Consider the following 20,427-nt stretch of genomic DNA (forward strand, 5'->3'; position numbering starts at 1 on the left):
AGGCCAGAGGTGTTGGGGGTGAGAGGATTTACCAGAGACAGACTGGGGAACAGAATAGGCAGATTGACTAAAGTACACTGCTGAGGGGAGCAGTGGGTGAGTCAGGAGAGGTCTGCTGTGCCATGTGGGTTAGCCCCCTGGCCAGAGGTTGAACTCATGTTGCAGTGGCTGCAGATAGCTTCATAGTGCTGAGACTTAACCCTTTGTGCCACCAGGGAGGCCCCGTGGACATATTTTTTTAAACAATCACAAAGGGCATAAATATTTGTAATTTTGATATTGTCAAATTAACTCTGTCAGGGTTTAACTAATTTAGATTCACTCTAGAAATGTCTAAGAGTTACCAGACAAGCAAATATATATATATATATAAATATATATATAAACACATATATATGAGATATATATATAAAATATACTTACATATGTTTGCATATGCAAGTGATGGCATAGTGAACTACTTTTCTGGTTTTTTCTTTTTTTTTTTTTTTTTTAAGATTGATTTATTTATGCATACTAGAGCTGGGATATAGGCCAGAGATGCAGGGGGTGAGAGGATTCACCAGAGACAGAATGGGGAACAGAACAGGCATACTGACTAAAATACACTGCCAAGGGGAGCAGCGGGCAAGACAGGAGAGGTCTGCTGTGCCACGTAGGTTGCTCTCTGGCCAGCCGGGGACCGAACTCATGCCGCAGAGGCTGCGGACTGCTTCATAGTGCAGTGCCTCACCTCTTGTGCCAGCAGGGAGTCCCTGGTTTTTTCATTTTTAACTTGACAGTGTATCTTGGAGAACCTTCCATATCTTCAGGTACAGAGCTACTTTCTTCTTTTTAAAAGCTGCATAATATTCCATTTGTAATTATTCAGTCTCCTATTATGAACATTTAGATTGTCTATACCATTTCTCATTTCCTAGTTGTATTTTTGGGTCACAGGATTCCATGTGTTGGGAGCTATTGCCAGATTGCTGTCCATGGAACTAGTGCCAGTCTGCACCCGCACCTACAGTGGATACAAGGGTGTTTATTTTTCTGTACATTGTTCACACATTTGGCTATCATGATTTTTTTTTTAATTTTGTGAGTTTTATAAGTGTAAATGATCACTTTGAATTCCTTTAATAGTGAGATTGAAAATATTTTCCCATGTTCTCCCTGCAAAATGCCCCTGTTTTTTGCTCATTTTTCTGCTGGCCATGAATTTACATACAAAAAACAAGCAAACAAGTCACTAATTATAAAATATGGTACACCTGATATCAAAGATCTACAAAGAGTTTATACAACTCAACAAAAACAAAATAAAGAATCTAGTCAAAATATGGGCAAAAGAGCTAAAAAGATACTTCTTCAAAGAGGAAATACAGATGGCCAGCAGGCACATGGAAAAATGTTCAACATCACTTATAATCGGGGAAATGTAAGTCAAAACCACAATGAGATATCACCTCACACCTGGAAGAATGGCCCACATTAAAAAAACTAATAGCAAAAAAAAAAACAAAAAAAAAACCCTAACAGCAACAAATGCTAGTGAGGATGTGGAGAAAAAGAAACCTTCTTACATTGCTGATGGGAATGCAAACTGGTCCAACCACTATGGAAAGCCGTGTGGAGGACCCTCAAATTACTAAAAATGGATCTACCATATGACTCAGCAATTCCACTCCTAGGAATCTACCCAAAGGACATGAAAACATTAATTACAAAAGACACACGCACTCCTATGTTCATCGTGGCACTGTTTACAATAACAAAAATATGGAAACAACCTAAATGCCCAAAAACAGATGACTGGATCAAGAAGATGTAGTATATATACACAGTGGAATACTACCCAGCAATCAAAAAGATAAACTCATGCCATTCACAGCAATATGGATGGAGCCGGAAGGGATTATGCTCAGTGAAATAAGTCAGAAGGAAAAAGAAAAATATCAGATGGTTTCACTTATAGGAAGAACGTAGGGAAACCATACAAAGGATCAGCAGTGGGAGAACAGACAAAACTAGCAGTCAAACTGTAAGTTGGAGACATTTATCAGGGAGGCAGAGGAAAAGGGATCAAAACAAGGGAAGAGCATAAAAATCTGTGGTGATGGGTCTCCCTCGTGGCTCAAGGAGTTAAGACATAACCTATGAAGCTAGCCGCAGCCACTGCAGCATGAGTTCAATCCCCGCCAGGGAGATACCCACATGGCGCAGCAGACCTCTCCTGACTCACCCGCTGCTCCCCTCAGCAGCGTATTTCAGTCAGTCAGCCTGTTCTGTTCCCCACTCTGTCTCTGGTGAATTCTCTTACCCCCTACAACTCTGGCCTGTACCCTGGTTCTTGTATGCATAAATAAATAAATCTTAAAAAAAAAAAAAACCTATGGTGATGGTTCATGGGTGTCTTGGTGGTGGTTATTTTTTTTTTTTAAGATTTATTTATTTATGCATACAAGAACTGGGATACAAGCCAGAGGTGCGGGAGGTGAGGATTCACCAGAGACGGAGTGGGGAGCAGAAAAGCCAGACTGAAAGACACTGCTGAGAGGAGTAGCGGAAAGACAGGAAAGGTCTGCTGCACCATGTGGGTGGGGATCGGACTCATGCTACAAAGGCTTTGGATAGCTTCACAGTGCTATGCTTAACCTCTTGCCCCACCAGGGAGGCCCTTGGTGGTAGTAATTCCTGGGGGACAACACCAGAGGGGAGAAATCAAGCGTACAAAAATGAACAACTATGTAAAAATATATAATTAAATATTTTTTTTTAAAAAATGAGAAGCCAGGGCTTCCCTGGCGGCACAAGGGGTTAATAAGCACAGCACTGTGAAACTATCTGCAGCCAGTGCAGCACCAGTTCGAGCCCCAGCGGGCCAGGGAGCAACCCACATGGCGCAGCAGACCTCTCCTGTCTCCCCAACTGCTCCCCTCAGCAGTGTATTTCAGTCAGTGTGCCTGTTCTGTTCCCCACTGTCTCTGGTGAATCCTCACTCCCCCCGCACCTCTGGCCTGTACCCCAGTTCTTGTATGCATAAATAAATAAATCTTTTTTTTTAAAAGTGATATCACATTAAAATAAATAAATAAATAAAATATGGTCCACTAACCTAAGGTTGGGGTTGGAAAATAACACTAAGAAAAGTTTCAATTAATTTAAAAATAGTACCACTGAATTAATTCAAAGTGCTATCTCTAAAATATTACTGATTTTTACTTTTCAAAAGAAGTTAATGTATGTTAACCAAATCAACTATCATTCTCAGAATAGATTTTCAAACCAGACTGGATACCATTTCTCAGAGGTAAATTATGTATCTGACAAAGGTTGACCTCGGTCAATGTTAAAGCCTTTACTAACTGTAAGATTGTTTAAATTGGGGCCTCCACAGTGGTGCAGCAGTTGAGGGCTGGGTTGCGAAGCTGCCCGCAGCCTCTGCGGCACCAGTTGGATCCTCGGCTGCTCCCCGGCCACCGGAGGAGGGTCCCACATGGTGCGCAGACCTCTCCTGCCGCCCGCTGCTCCCCTCAGCAGTGTACTTCGATCCTTCTGCCTGCTCTGCTCCCCGCTCTGGCTCTGGTGAATTCTCTCACTCTCCCGCTCTTCTGACTGTACCCAGTGCATGTATAAACAAAACAAACAAACAAACAAACAAATGAATAAAACATGCCTCTATAAAATAAATAAATACTTAAAAAAAAAGATTGTTTAAATCTATGAGTATGCAAAAGGTCAAGATAATTTTTGATCATGTGAACTGCTTAATATAGAGGAAACTTTTCTTTTGGCAAAATGTGTATTTCCTAAAAAACTTGTGTATAAATGAAACAGTTTCATTTCTGCTTAGAAAAGAGTCATCTGAGGAAGGTAAATTAAGAGAGAATCATTTAACTTTCAGTGGTCCTTTATTTATCTTTTTAATTCACACTGTCATAAATTGAGGTTGTTTAGGGAAAACAATTATCACAGATGTTTCATAAACAATAGATTATTTGGGGGCCTCCGCTGGTGGTGCAGCGGTTGAGCGCTGGGCTGCAAAGCTTCCCGCAGCCTCTGCAGCGCCAGTTCATTCCCCAGCCGCCAGCGAGGGTCCACAAAAAACACAACAAAACAAAAAAAAATAGATGATCTGTTCTTTGCAGCGGAACGCCTGTCTCTTTGTTAATACTAATTTTCATGTGACTGATAGTTTACCTTTTTCACTTGGTTATATTCTTAAAGGGGAATTTTCTTCAATTCCATCAAGTAGGGAGAACATGTATTTGAGTATTAATTAGAAAAACTAAAGAAAGATGTGTTTCCACAGTTCCTTTTTTGTCCATGATAATTCCCTAAAGTTTAAAGACTCAAATTAGGAACTTATACACTAAATCAGAATTGGTGAAATGGTCTTTTTAGTTTTTGCTCTGTTTTTTTTTTTTTAAATCTTTTTTTTTTTTTAATAGAGGCATGTTTTATTTATTTTGTTTGTTTGTTTGTTTGTTTTGTTTATACATGCACTGGGTACAGTCAGAAGCCCGGGAGGGTGAGAGAATTCACCAGAGCCAGAGCGGGGAGCAGAGCAGGCAAAAGGACCGAAGTACACTGCTGAGGGGAGCAGCGGGCGGCAGGAGAGGTCTGCGCGCCATGTGGGACCCTCCTCCGATGGCCGGGGAGCAGCCGGGGATCAAACCCGCGCCGCAGAGGCTGCGGGCGGCTTCGCAACCCAGCGCTCAACCGCTGCGCCACCGGGGAGGCCTCTGTTGTTGTTTTTTTATCATAATAACAAAATAAAGAACAAATATATCATCTGTCAAAAATTTATAGAACTAAGAGATTTGGAGAGTGAATAATAACTATTAGTACTTTTTTCTTTTTCACTGTCAATACTATCCAGCTGTATTAGAAAATAAAATTTGGAGAAGGCTGTTGTTTGGCCAGGTGTATGTTTGTGTGGGTGTTGAAACACAACCAAACTAAAACCCTAACATTAGTATCCCTTTTTTCTCTGGCCAAAAACTCAATAGTGGAGCCCCAAGGCTGCCTGTACTGATACCACATCCGAAAACACATACTATATATAGTAGGCAGCACTTTGACTCCAGTGAAAACAAACAGTATCCTTATGAGTTTAGGCAAATATGCAAACAGAATGATTTAAATTAAGGTTTTATTTTGCTCCAGTGGTAAGATGAAGAGGGGAAAGATAATCTTCAAAAACTAAGGATTCAACTAGAAAACTTAAATAAGGGACCAGGAAAATGAATAACTATAAGAAAGTGAACATCAAAATCAACCAAAAACTATGAACCAGAGACACTTTATGGGGGGTTGGGGATGGAGGGGAGGGATTGGGGTCAAAATAAGGGGGTTGCAATTGTATGGGGAATATAAAAATAAAATTAAAAAAAAGAAATACAAAAAAAAAACTAAGGATTCAAAGAGCTAAAGAATAAACTAAAGAATAAATAAAATAAAGCTAAAGAATAAATAAAATAAGAGTCATTAAGGAAATTTTTTAAAAAATTTTAATTAAACAACAAATTCTGGTGCAAAATTGGATATTGCTTCTATAGGCAATAGCAATTTCCCTTTAGAGTCTTAAATTTCATCTTTGGGAAGAAATACATTTAATTTAGGTTTTAAAAATGCATTTACTATGACCTAGTCTTCAAAATCTCTTAGAACTTGGTGAATTATTAATTTAAAAATCACCATTTTAACCCTTTGGGAAGATAGATTTTACATTATATTATTGAAAAATTATCCTTAGTACCCTCAGAGACAAAGATTTAGTATTATACATAAACTTGAAATTCCTTCAGGTGTCAATGACCCCAAAATGTAGGAAGCCAAGAAAACCTCTTTATTTATTTTTTAAAGATTTATTTGTACAAGCATAGGGTACAGTCAGAAGCATGGGAGGGTGAGAGAATTCACCAGAGCCAGAGCAGAGAGCTGAACAGGCAGACTGACAGTATACACTGCTGAGGGGAGCAGCAGGCGAGACGGGAGAGGTTTGCGCACCACGTGGGACCCTCACCAGCTGCCGGGGATCGAACCGGCGCTGCAGAAGCTGCGGTCAGCTTCGCAGCCCAGCATTCAACCGCTGCGCCACTGGGGAGGCCCCAAGAAAACCTCTTTAAAGCTGATATTCTCCTTCCAGATATTGCAAAGTTACCTATAGCATCATACAGAGTCTTAGAAGACTTGGGTTATCCAATAAGAAAAATCTAACTATTTCTAACTATTTCTACTTTGCCCGAATTCTCAGTCAGGTCTTATATTTTGTGCTTTTAGTATGACAGGGGTCATTTCATTGCTAGAATTCGTTTCCCAACTCCTGGAATTAGCTTGTGGCTCTAGCTTGAAGGAAAGAGTCCCCATGTTATATGTTATGACACAGAACTGAATCACTCAGGGCACTTTGCAGATTATAGGCGTGTTATTTAGGTGTTCTAACACATTCACGTTACCTTCAGAAGTCATTAAGGAAGAGAAAATAGAAGGTGGCTTTGAAGACAACTCTTTAAAAGACAAATGATTTATGGATTTGAATTCTCCTTGAAGCTTGACAGTGATGGTGAACTGAAGAATCAGTGTTAAAATACACTGTTGTTAAACATTCCTGCCCAAAGGTTTCATCTGCTGAGGGCAAAAGTTCTGATGATACCAGGACTTTCTTAAACATAGTCTTTACTTTTTGGCTTTGGAGCTGTGACAATATGAATAAATAGTGGTTGTTTTCCAGCATCTTTAAACCCCAAAGAGATTACTGAGCCTTATACAAGTAAGTGCATTGGTACATTTGAAACTGAAACATGAATTTCCTAAAATATAATGGGGAACTCTGATAGTTTTCATCACTTGTTTCCTAAATAGAACATAGTTGCTCATGATCAGCATTTTAAAAAATAGAATATAAATTATCAGAGGACATTGCACAAAATGTAGAGGATTGTGTTTTGGAACATTTTTATTCAGTTATTTGTGTATGTGTGTATTGGGCTACAATAACATAGGTCTTTATAAAAAAAAGTTTGGAAAACACTGATGTTTAAATAAAACAGACTTGGTTGGTAGTAAAAGTTTGTGTTTCTATCCTATACTTAGAACATATTACTCCCACATCAGACATAATAAAGCTGTTATCATTTTGAACAGATTACTATATATTTAATTAGTGTTGGTGATGATTGGTTATTATGGAACAGGGACAAAACTGTGTCATGTCACCAGATACTATCTATAACTCATGTGGGGAATTTTTTCAAGCTATGCATTTCATCTCACACCTCCCAGCGGAGAATCCCCACTAGTGGGAAGGAACCAAATGGGGTGTTTCCAGGACCTCAAATGGGGAAATAAAGTGGAGACCCATTATGTTAGATCATCAGTGAATAGACTTTTACAATTAGACATCTTTATATTTTTTTATATTTATAATTTTTTCTGCATTTTGGATTTCACCATTGAAACAGGCAAAACTAGATGGTGGAAGACAACAGTGGAGACCAGTGCTCATGGCTGTGACTGAGAAGGATTTGCTCCTTTATGACTGTATGCCATGGACAAGAGATGCCTGGGCATCACCATGTCATAGTTACCCTCTTGTTGCCACAAGGTAAGAATAAAGGTAAAAAATAAAATATCCATGCAACTTCAAATCTGCTTAAGAATTTGAAAGGGAATTTTATTATTTGCGGTAACTACAATAGTATTTAATTACATAGAAGCTATATTTAACAGTAGTTAGTAGCTGATACAGTTGCTTGCAACCAAAATGTTCCTTTTACCACCTTAGTGATTATTTTGCAGCACCTAGACAGAACCAATTGCCTTTGTTGCTGGTACTTTTTTGTGCATTTTTTAAGTTGTTGAAGCAACTTCCCAGCACCTCCTGTCAAAACTTGCTTAGTCATGAAGATAAGTAAATAATGTGCTTTTTCTTAACTTTATTGACCGTGACTAGAAACCACTGACAATTTTGGCAGCCCTTGACTGACTGATGAAATAATTTAAACCCAAATGTGGTATTATGGATAAACCACACAACTCAGCCAAAATATTCTTCAACTTCTCTTTCTAGTATAAAAGCACATAATTTTTTTTAAAGATTTATTTATTTATGCACACAAGAGCTGGGGTACAGGCCAGAGATGCAGGGGGGTGAATGAGAGGACTCACCAGAGACAGAGTAGGGAACAGAACAGGCAGGCGGAACGAAATACACTGCTGAGGGGAGCAGCGGGGCGAGTCAGAAGAGGTCTGCCACACCATGTGGGTTGCTCCCTGGCTGGCCGGGGATCTAACTCGTGCTGCAGAGGCTGCAGATTGGTTCATATTGCAGTGCTTAAACCCTTGTGCCACCAGGGAGGCCCCAAGAGCACATAATTTTAATTCCATCAAATAAACATGGATTTGACCTGAAGCATCAGAATTTTCTAGCCAGATGTGGGGAATGAGAAGGGACGAGAACAGAGAAAGATAGATTCGGGGTCAAGATGCCTCAAGAAGTAACTAGAAACTAATTATCAGGTGAAACTAGAAAGCAGATTCACATTTAGCTTTATTTGGACTTTCAAAGCTATCAGGTATTGATATAACTCAAAAACTATATATTAAAAAGGAGCCCCACAGAAAACTATTTGGTAATCAAAAAAACCAAATGATGGAACCATCGGGTACAAAGCACAGGGAAGAGAGTGGGGGTTCCTGTTTTGAGAAGGCAAAGATTCAAGTGAGGAAGAGTATCATTTGCCTTACACAAAGACTTTCACATTACATGGGATTTCCATCAGCTTGCCAAGTTTCCTTACATATATCATTTTTTTTTTTTTAAGATTTATTTATTTGTTTATGCAAGCACTGGGTACAGTCAGAAGCACGGGAGTGTGAGAGAATTCACCAGAGCCAGAGCAGGGAATGGAACAGGCAGACTGATGAAATACACTGCTGAGGGGAGCAGCGGGAGCTGCAGGAGAGGTCTGTCGCGCCATGTAGGATCCTCACCAGTGGCCCGGGGATCAAACTGGCGCTGCAGAGGCTGCGGGCAGCTTCACAGCCCAGCGCTCAACTGCTGCGCCACCAGGGGAGGCCCTACATATATCATTTTTTTAATGAAAGTATAATTTTCATGTAGCCTTTCAGGTCTATCTCTATAGTTTATAGCTAGAGCACCTAGATGGCAGAATAAAGATTTTATTGTACCTCAGAATTAGGGAGCTGTACCCTTACTAATTCCTTCAGAAGAGAAGGGGCCTGCAGAAGACTATTAGTTTTTCTGTTTTTTTTATTTTTGTCCCCACTCAATTATAATCTCCCTAAGGTCAGAAACCATCTTAGCACTTTAACAATGTTTTGCATATGATAGATCAATAAATAGATCAGTAAATCTTAGTTGAATTAAGTTCTACTACTTAAACTATAGTTTCCTTTGACCACCACCTCACACCATACACAAAAATCAACTCAAAATGGATTAAAGAACTAGACATAAGACCTGAAACCATAAAATATATAGAAGGAAATATAGGCGAAACATTACGTGATTTGCACATCAAAGACATCTTTACAGACACATCACCCAAAGCAGTGATAGTGAAGGCAAAGATAAACAGCTGGGACTATATCAAATTAAAGAGCTTTTGCACAGCAAAAGAGACAATAACAAAAACAAAGAGAAACCCCACCAACTGGGAGAACATTTTTGCACCCAACACTAATGATAAAGGACTGATCACAAAAATCTGCAAAGAGCTGATGAGACTCAACAACAACAAAGAAAATAATCCAGTCAAAAAATGGGCAGAAGAGCTTAAAAGAAACTTCTCTGAAGAGGAAATGCAAATGGCCAACAGGCATATGAAAAAATGTTCAACATCACTTGTCATCAGGGAAATGCAAATCAAAACTACCATGAGATACCATCTTACACCAGTGAGAATGGCACATATTAAAAAAACTAGCAACAACAAATGTTGGCGAGGGTGTGGAGAAAAAGGAACTCTTCTGCACTGTTGGTGGGAGTGCAAACTGGTCCAACCACTGTGGAAAGCTGTGTGGAGATTTCTGGACCTACTAAACATAGAGCTTCCATATGACCCAGCAATTCCACTCCTAGGTATTTACCCAAAGGACACAGAAACATCAATTCCAAAGAACACCTGCACCCCTATGTTTATAGCAGCACTGTTTACAATAGCTAAGCTTTGGAAACAACCCAAATGCCCAAAAATAGATGACTGGATCAAGAAGATGTGGTACATATATACCATGGAATATTACTCAGCATTCAAAAAAGATAAACACATGCAATTTGCTGCAACATGGATGGCGCTGGAAGGGATCATGCTCAGCGAAATAAGCCAAAAAGAAAAAGAAAAATACCGGATGGTCTCACTCATAGCAGGAATCTAGAAAACTTAAATAAGGGACCAGGAAAATGAATAACTATAAGAAAGTGAAAATCAAAATCAACAAAAAACTATGAACCAGAGACACTTTTAGGGGGGCGGGGGCGGGAGGGGAGGGATTGGGGTCAGAATGGGGGGCTGCAATTGTATGGGGAATATAACAATAAAATTTATAAAAAAAAAATAAAAAAAATAAAAAAAAATAATAATTGCAAAAAAAAAATTAAAAAAAAAAAGCATAAAAAAAAAAATAAAAATAAACTATAGTTTCTTTGTCATGGTAACTTTAGGAGCAAGACAGGAATCTTACAAAAAAATTTGTGGCTATGTCTCAGTAGTTATAATTAAAACAATTTATATTTTCAAAGATTTAGGCCTTATGTATCTGATTGTAAAGATTTCTTAACTTTAAATTATGCATATACTCTAGTTATGGTCATAGAATGCATGGAGAGGAGCTTTATGCTTAGACATATCCTTAACTGTGTCACGAGAAACCTATGACAACTTATAGGTGAGCCTAGGTTCAATACCAGAAAAGATATTTCCATAAACAAGTAATTTCTGACTGTAGATTGGATCTAAACCACCAAAGCACTTGGGCATGAAAGAAGGAAACAGGGTGGTTGTGTGTGTGCTATCATTGTGGTATTAATTGGTATTAATTTGCAACTGGGGAAAAGATACCAATTAGGCTTAAATGCTAAAACTGCAAACTTTTAGAAAGTACAGGAGTAGTTCTTTGTGACCTTGACTTCGGACAGCCTCTTTTTAGATATGACAACCAAAGAATAGGCAAAAAGAAAAAAAAAATGAATGGAGCATCATCAAAATTAAAAGTTTGTGCTTCACATGTTACCAAGAAAGTGAGAAGTCAACCCACACAATGGGAGAGAATATTTGCAAATCATTTATAATCTGGGATTTGTATCTATAAAGATATACAAGATACAAAAATATAAAGAACTTTTACAACTCAATGATAAAAAGGTAAATTACCCAATTTAAAAATAGGAAGAGGATCTGAATGGATACATCCAAAGAAGATGTACAAATAACCAGTGATCCCATGAAATTATGATCAACGTAAGTACACATCAGGAAAATGCAAATCAAAACCACAATGAGATACTGTTTCCCACCCACTAGGGTGGTTATAATTAAAAAGACGGATAATAACAAGTGTCGAGGAGGATGTGGAGAAAATGGAACTCTCATATGCTGCTGGTGGTTATTTAAAAAGGTACAGTGGATGTAGAAAACAGTCTGGCAGTTACTAAAAAGGCTAAACATCAATTAACCCGGCGATTCCACTCCAAACTTGTATACTCCAGAGAAATGAAACCATGACCACACAAAAACACGTAAATTTTCATGGCAGTATTATTCATAACACCTATACAGTAGAAACAATTAACTGTCCATCAAATGATGAATAGATTAAAAAAAGGTGGTAAATCCATACAATGGAATATCATTCGCCATAAAAAAGGAGTTTCTGGGCCTCCCTGGTGGCGCAGCAGGTTGAGCGCAGCGCTGTGAAGCTGCCTGCAGCTTCTGCAGCACAGGTTTGATTCCCAGCCGGCCAGGGAGATTCCCACTTGGCGTGGCAGACCTCTCCTGTCGCGCCCGCTGCTCGGTCTGCCTGTTCTGCTCCGACTCTGGTGAACTCTCTCACCGTCCTGTTCCTCTGGCCTGTACCCCAGCTCTTGTATAAATAAATAAATCTGGGCCTCCCCGGTGGCGCAGCTGTTGAGCGCTGGGCTGCGAAGCTGTCCGCAGCCTCTGCAGCGCTGGTTAGATCCCCGGCCATAGGTTGAGTGTCCCACATGGTGCGCAGACCTCTCCTGCCGTCCGCTGCTCCCCTCAGCAGTGTACTTCGGTCCTTCTGCCTGTTCTGCTCCCTGCTCTGGCTCTGGTGAATTATCTCACCCTCCCGCACTTCTGACTGTACCCAGTGCTTGTATAAATAAATAAGTCTTCAATCAATCAATCTTTAAAGAAAAGAAATAAGGAGTTTCTGATATTCTCCTGCAACATGAATGAACCTTGAAGACTTTATGCTGTCAAAGCAGTCAAACTCAAAAGATGACATACTGTATGATTCTGTAGGTAAGAAATGTCTAGAATAGGCAAATCTATAGAGATAAAAAGTAGAGTAGTTACTGCCTTAGAGGTGAGGGTGATGGTTGGGAGAAATAGGAAGTTATTGCTCATGTCTGTAGAGTTTCTTTTTGGCGCGATGAAAATGTGTTAATATTAAATGTGATGGTTTCACAGCTAAATATACTAAAATCCATTAAACTGCATGCTTTAAGTGGGTAAGGTATGTGAATTATATCTCAAGCTGTTAGGGACTATGGTGATGGTGCATGGGTGAACTGGTGGTGGGAATTCCACGGGGACTACCCAAGATGATAAAGCATGCATTGTATAAAAATAAAGAATGATGTAAAAATATACATAAAATAATAATAAAAAGAAAAGAAAAAACAAATTAACAACAATAAAATAATAATAAAATTTAATAGAAGGGACCTAGACCAATCTTTAATAAACTGAGTTTGAATCCCTATTCTGCCATTGGGAGCATGTTAATTAACCTTTCTGTGCCCCAGATTTTTTTTTTGTTTAGTGACCCCTAATGAGATATGGTAGGTGTGACTATCAAATAAGTTAATACTTTAAAATGCCAAAAGTAGTACCTACCACATTGTAAATTATCGAGTGTTAGTGAGCGACTTTAATTTTAATAATTACTTATTAAGTTGAACCTATGTCAAAGGAGAATTCCATGTAAAGAATACAGTTTAATTTTACCATTGAATATGAAGTTACCTCTACCCAACAGTTTGTATTAGTAATGAAAGATATATTAAATAGGGAGACTTCAAATGTATTATTTGGATCAACCTAGACATGCGATTGAATTTAGCCACTAATTAAATGGGTGGGGCCTGTAACACTCTGAGCTTGTTGCTTCTTAACAAGTTTAATTAATGTAGCAGCAGAGATTCTTTACTCCTTGTTCAGGAAGTGCCTGTGGATTAGGAGCAAAGATTACAGGCAGATGAGAGGTTTCGTTTTTCCATGTGGCCTTGTCAGCCAGGTGGAATTGGTTGAAGTCACTGCATGACAGAATTAGGTGAGACTTAATCATCTCTGACTCCTAGACAGGTTAGAGTATGACAACTGAAAGAGACCAGAAGGTGGAATCAGACCAGAATGTATCCTGCAGAGAGAGGCAAGACCAGAAAGTAGTGTGCTTATGTCTGCCACATTATAAATGATCGCGTGTTAGTGACTTTAATTTTTTTTTTTAAGATTTATTTATTTATTTATACAAGCACTGGGTACAGTCAGAAGCACAGGAGGGTGAGAGAATTCACCAGAGCCAGAGCGGGGAGCAGAGCAGGCAGAAGGACCGAAGTACACTGCTGAGGGGAGCAGCGGGCGGCAGGAGAGGTCTGCGCGCCATGTGGGACCTTCCTCTGGTGGCCAGGGAGCAGCTGGGGATCGAACCAGCGCTGCAGAGGCTGCGGGCAGCTTCGCAACCCAGCGCTCAACCGCAGTGCCACCGGGGAGGCCCAGCGACTTGAATTTTAATAATTACTTATTAAGTTGAAAATATGTCAAAGGGGAATTCCATGTAATTTTAGTGTGGGGAAGGAGAATTTGAAATTTATGAATAATGAGAAAGAGCTGAATGTTCACTCTAATTCTTTTTCTAATATTTTGGAACATGTTCTTGCTAGTGTATGAAATTTTTTAAAAAAAGCATAAACACATAGGGTAAGAATAAATTAAGAACCTTGATTATTTCCAAAAGTAAATAACCCCTCAAAAATTTAGAATTATAGTTCAGGACCTCCCTGGTAGCACAGGAGGTTGGGCGTAGCACTGTGGAGCTGTCCACAGCCTCTCAGCGCGGGTTCAATCCCAGGTCGACCAAGGAGATACCCACATAGTTAGGCAGACCTCTCCTTTCTCCCCTGCTGCTCCCCTCAGCAGTGTGTTTTGGTCGATCTGCCTGTTCTGTTCCCCGCTCTGTCTCTGGTGGGTCTTCTCACTCTCCTGCACCTCTGGCCTGTACCCCAGTGCTTGTATGCGTAAATCAATCTTAAAAAAAAAAAAGAATTTTAGTTTAAAAATCAAAGAATAGGGGTTAAGTCTCACCACTATGCAGCTATCTGCAGCCACTGGAGCATGTGTTCCATCCCTGGCCAGGAAGCTAACCCACATGGCACAGCAGACCTCTCCTGTCTCCCTGCTGCTCCCCTCAGCAGTGTATTTCAGCAGATCTGCCTGATCGGCTCCCCATGGTCTCTGGTGAATCCTCTCATCCCCTTTGCACCTCTGGCCTACACTTCAGCTCTTGTATGCATAAATAAATAAAATAAATCTTTAAAAAAATCAAAGAACATTGTTAGTGTAATATAAATTAATATGAGTAGCCTTTTTTTTTTTAAAGATTCATTTATTTATAGAAGAACCGGGGTACAGGCCAGACATGCGGGAGGGTGAGAGAATTCACCAGAGACAGAGCAGGGAACAGAACAGGCAGACTGACGAAATACACTACTGAGGGGAGCAGCGGGCGAGACAGGAGAGGTCTGCTGCTCCATGTGGGTTTCTCCCTGGCCGGCTGGGATCTAACCCGCACTGCAGAGGCTGCGGACAGCTTCACAGTGTGGTGCTCAACCACCTGTGCCACCAGGGAGGCCCATGAGTAACGATTTGTATTGACTTGAACATTTATAAATTCTGGGAAACCAAAGGGAGGGAGGGGTGTGTGTGTGTGTGTGTGTATTAATAGCAGATATTTCATCATTATGAGGAATTAAAGCATGGAAGTGGCAATATTTTTTCATCAAGTATTTTTATTTATTTTATACATTTGTTGAGACTAATGCCAGATAGATGATACAGGTAGAAAAGCACATTTTATTTTATTTTCAATATTTATTTATTTTCTTACATTATTGTTCCTTTTTGTACGGTATTTGATTTCTCCCCTCAGGTGTAACGCCCATAAATCTTCCACAACCACATCACCCGTGAACCATCACCATAGTCCCTTGTGTTCTTCCCTCCCCTGGAAAAACACATTTTTTAAAAGATACAGATTTTGTAGGATTTTCCTCTAAACTTTCTTTGGAGGAAAAAAAGATCCAAAGAAGTTGTGACTACTTTACAATGCAGGAAATTGAGTGGTGGTGTGCTTATGGGACTTACGTGGCAAAAGCTGCCCAAACGCCTATACATGAGCTCATCTTGGACTCCCCACTAAAGGGGGCCTTTTTTTGGCAGGGTATTCTGACTGACTGTGGTGCAGCAAGTCTGGCAGCTGGTTTGAATTAGATTTCCTCAAATGTTTCATAATCAAATCTGTAGAAAAAAAAATTCTCCTAGACTTTGTATTTCTTAATGTCTGATTTGGGATTAGCAATCAAATGAATATGATAGAATACACCCTTTCTTTTTCCCCAATGCTCTATTTTACTTGGATTATATGTATAGTAACTTTTTTAACTCTTTCTGAGATCACTAATGTTCAGTTGACATGTTGGTTCTCAGAGAATCTATCAGTGGGGTGGTTCTCAAAATACACTTTCATGAACTTCTGGTGATACCCTCTTCAGGGGGGTAGTGAATAACTATCTTCACAGTTTATACTAAGATATTATTTGCTTTTTCTCTACTGTGTTTACATTTGCTCTGAGGGTGGAAGTTGCAGGTGCCTGAGCATGAATCAAGTGCTTAACACCAACTATATGGACTGTTTCTCAGCTCTGATCATATACTTGAATTATCTGGAGAATTTTTCTTTTAAAGATTTATTTTATTTATACAAGAGCTGGGGTACAGGCCAGAGGCACTCGAGGGTGAGAGGATTCACCAGAGACAGAGCAGGGAACAGAACAGGCAGACGAACCGAAAGCATTGCTGAAGGGAGCAGCGGGCAAGACAGGAGAGTTCTGCTGTGCCATATGGGTATCTCCCTGGCCAGCCGGCAATCGAACCCACGCTGCAGAGGCTGCGGCGGACAGCCCCACAGCGCTGCCCTCAACCTGCTGCGCCACCACGGAGGCCCGAGAATTTTTAATAATATTGCTTGGGCCCCACTCTAGACCAATTAAATCTGAATTTTTAACATCAGTAAAATGTGAGCCAGACAGCAATAATTTTTCAAGCTGTGTACCTGGTGACGCTCGTGTACAGTCAAGGTTGAGAACTTAACTTCACTTGACTTGGCTAAATCAGTGGGTAGATATGAAGAAATTGCCTTGAGAGACATTCTCCTGCCTTTTATCTAAGCAGTAGTGACTCGGTGATAACTAAAGGAAATGTGTCCATTAGCTGTTCAATATATTCTTGCTCAGGTTCCTATTACAGGAGTGAGGGAAGAAATAGCGAGATTGCAGAAAATGCTGTAGGTTTACAGCCTACAGTGAAGCTAGGAACAAGTCAAAATTTCTTTTGTAATTTATTTTATTTTATTCATATATATTTTGCATCATTGTTCATTTTTTTTACAGTGTGCTTTCTCTTTTTTCTTTTTTCTTTTTTTTTGAAGTGCCATTTATTTCACTTGTGACAATGGTATTTAGTTTATGTTGGTCCAGTTGTGATCATCTCAGTCAGCAATTATAAAATTATAAAGGCAACAGTAAATAATTTAAGAATTACCAGTGTTTATTGAGTTCTTGGTATGTCATACGCACATTGCCTGGGTAAACTCATTTTCTAATCAGAACTAATTTATGTGTTAGACATTGTTATTAACTTCTTATACGTATGAAGAAATGGAGACTGAGAGACATAATTTGTGGAAAGGTCACTCAATGTGTAAGTGTATGAGCCCAGGCAACCTGGATCAGACACTGCACTTTGCCCTTTTTATTTTTTATTTATTTGTTTATTTTTTCCACACATTGTACAAAAATGAAGAATGAGGGCCTCCCCGGTGGCGCAGCGGTTGAGCGCTGGGTTGCGAAGTTGCCCACAGCCTCTGCAGCGCCGGTTCGATCCCCGGCTGCTCCCCGGCCACCGGAGGAGAGTCCCACATGGCGCGCAGACCTCTCCTGCCGCCCGCTGCTCCCCTCAGCAGTGTACTTCGGTCCTTCTGTCTGCTCTGCTCCCTGCTCTGGCTCTGGTGAATTCTCTCACCCTCCCGCACTTCTGACTGTACCCAGTGCTTGTATAAATTAATAAATAAATGTTTAAAAAAAAATGAAGAATGATGTAAAAAATATATATATAAAAAAGGAACAAGTCATTTTATTTCTCTTTGGTGTACATTCCTCACCCACGTTTTAAAATTTCCTATATGGAAACATCTAAGTGATTCTTTTTTTTTTAAAGATTTATTTATTGATGCATACAAGAACTGGGGTACAAGCCAGAGGTTTAGGGGGTGAGAGGATCCATCAGAGACAGAGTGGGGAACAGAACAGGCAGACTGACTGAAATACACTGCTGAGGGGAGCAGGAGGCGAGACAAGAGAGGTCTGTTGCGCCATGTGGATAGCTCCCTGACCATCCAGGGATAGAACTCGTGCTGTAGAAGCTACGGATAGCTTCACAGTGCTGTGCTTAACCCTTTGTGCTACTAGGGAGGCCCCCTAAGTGATTCAAGTGAGGGATATGTTCTGTTATAATCTACCTAGAACTTCTTAAATATAGGGAAAATATTTTTGGAAGACATGAATTAAACCACATTGATGGCTGTCATGAAACAAAATGTTAGTTTAATGATTTTAACAAAAACTGCTTTTCTTGTGTTTTTCACTCTTGCTTTTTAGCAGGTTAATTGCAATATAACTCATAAAGTTCACCCATTTAAAGTATAAAATTTAAAATTTAATCATTTGTTGTATGTTCACAGAATCGTATAACAATTACCACAATAAATGTTAGGACACTCATCACTCCTAGCCATTAGGAAACTCCTGAACTATTATCAGTCAATCCTTACTTTCTCCTCACCCAGTTCTAAGCAATCAGGGATTCCTTTTTGTCTTTATATACCTGCCTATTCTGGACATTTCATGTAAATGGAAGTGTAGAATATGTAACCTTTTCTGTCTGGCTTCTTTCACTTAGTGTAGTGTATTCAAGGTTCACCGTGTTATAGCTTGTATCATAATGTTATGTCTTTTTATGGTGAATATTATTATTCCATCGTATGGATATACCACAATTGATGACCATTAGGGTTATTTCCACTTTTTGATTATTATGAACAAATGTTGTAACAGTCATGTTCAAGCTTTTGTATAAATACATTTAGGGTGACATATACCTAAGAATGGAATTGCTGGATCATGTGAAACTCTCTATATAAACCTTTTTGAGGAAACACCAGGATTTTTTTACAGTAGCTATATCATTAAATTCTTATTAGGAGGTATCTGGGTTCCATTTCCTCCACATCCTCGTGGTTCTGAGTTGTATTTCCTTAAAACATCTTTCAGGTGCTTATTGGCCACTTGTCTATCTAACTTGGAGAGATGTCTGTTAAAATCCTTTGTCCTGTAATTGGGTTGATTCCTTATAATTGAGTCGTAAAATTTGTTCTATAGACAAACACTTTGTCAAATATATGATTTGTGAATGTTTTTTCCATCTGATGTTTATCTGTCCACTTTCTTGACAGTGTCACTTGAAGCTCAGTTTCTAATTTTGATAAAATCAAGTTTATAAGTCTTCTCTGTAAGATCTGCATTTTTTGTGTTATTTATGAGATGGCTCTGCCTAGTCCTAAAGGTTCCAAAGATCTACTTCTTGTCTTCTTCTAAAGGTTTATAGTTTTAGCTCTTACATTTTTTATCTGATATGCAATAGTGGTCAAACTTTACTCCTTTGCATGTGTATATCTGATTATCACAGTACCATTCATTGAAAAGACTCTTCTTTCCCCCACTGAATTCTCTTGATAGCCTTGTCAAAAATTGTTAAGTGTGAGGGTTTGTTCTGAATTCTCATTTTAAAAGTTTGTGGTAAATTTTGAAATAAAATGTGAATCTTAAAACTTTGTTCATTTTCAAGATTGGTCCGAGTTCCATATATTTCTGCTTCTTGTCTTTTGAAAAATTAATTTATCATTGTTTACATGTCCATATATCTTTGAAGTTACATTTTTACTCCCCCATACATGCATGTGTTTTACTTACTCTCCACCTAACCTGCTGTGCCAATGCTCTATCCTCTTCCTTCCCCATGCCCCCCTTCCTCCCTGCTCTTCCCTCTGTTGACCAGTACGTATTTTACTAGGTCTAAGGATTGTTTCTTCTGTGCTTTGCAAGTTATGTTTTTGGTTTATATTCTACAGGTCAGTGAAACCATCCAATATCTATTTTTACTTTCTGACATTTCACTTGTATAATGAACTGGAGGTCCATCCATTTTGTCCCAAAAGGTGCTATTCCGTCTTTTTAAGTAAAGGAGTAGTGTTCTATGATAGTATATTCCACAATTTCTTTATCCTGTCACCAATCACTAGGCACTTAAATTGGTTCCATGAGTTGGCAATTGTGGAAAGTGCTACCATGACAAATTCTTTGCATTTCTATATGGATTTTATATTTAATTTCTACATGGATTACTACAAAAAAGGATAGCTAAAATTTTGATAGGGATTGCATTGAATCTGTTGATTAATTGAGATTGTATTACGATCTTTAAATTTTTATGTCTTTCTGTCCATGATACAATGTCATTTATTTACGCCTTCCTTAGCGATAGTTCTTAGAGTACACAGTTTATATTTCCTTTGACCTTATTCCAAGTATTTTTTCACTTTGATGCTATTATAAGTGAATTGTTTGAACTCCTTTTTGGGTTGTTCATTGCTACTATACACAGTTAATAGATTGATTTTTGCATCTTGATTTTGTACTCTACAACTTAGCTCAACTTGTTATTAGTCTAATAGGTTTTTAGTGGACATTACACCCCTCACAAAAATTAACTCAAAATGGATCATAGGCCTAAATGTAAATTGTAAAGCTAATAAAACTCCTAGAAGATGAATATAAGA

General features: G+C 39.1%; 1 protein-coding gene across 1 annotated transcript in view; it reads left to right on the forward strand.

Moving 5' to 3' along the window:
• Window positions 1-20,427, forward strand: part of SNTB2 (syntrophin beta 2) — a gene marked incomplete at both ends in the record, with an annotated part of 94,406 nt that overhangs the window by 66,431 nt on the left and 7,548 nt on the right. Inside the window, one exon of the mRNA XM_084257629.1 lies at window positions 7,452-7,594. Coding sequence (XP_084113755.1) covers window positions 7,452-7,594 — 143 coding nt within the window. The remainder of the gene's footprint in view (window positions 1-7,451; window positions 7,595-20,427) is intronic.

This window comes from Talpa europaea, assembly GCF_964194135.1.
Source record: "Talpa europaea genome assembly, chromosome: 16".
Classification (NCBI taxonomy): Eukaryota; Metazoa; Chordata; class Mammalia; order Eulipotyphla; family Talpidae; genus Talpa; species Talpa europaea.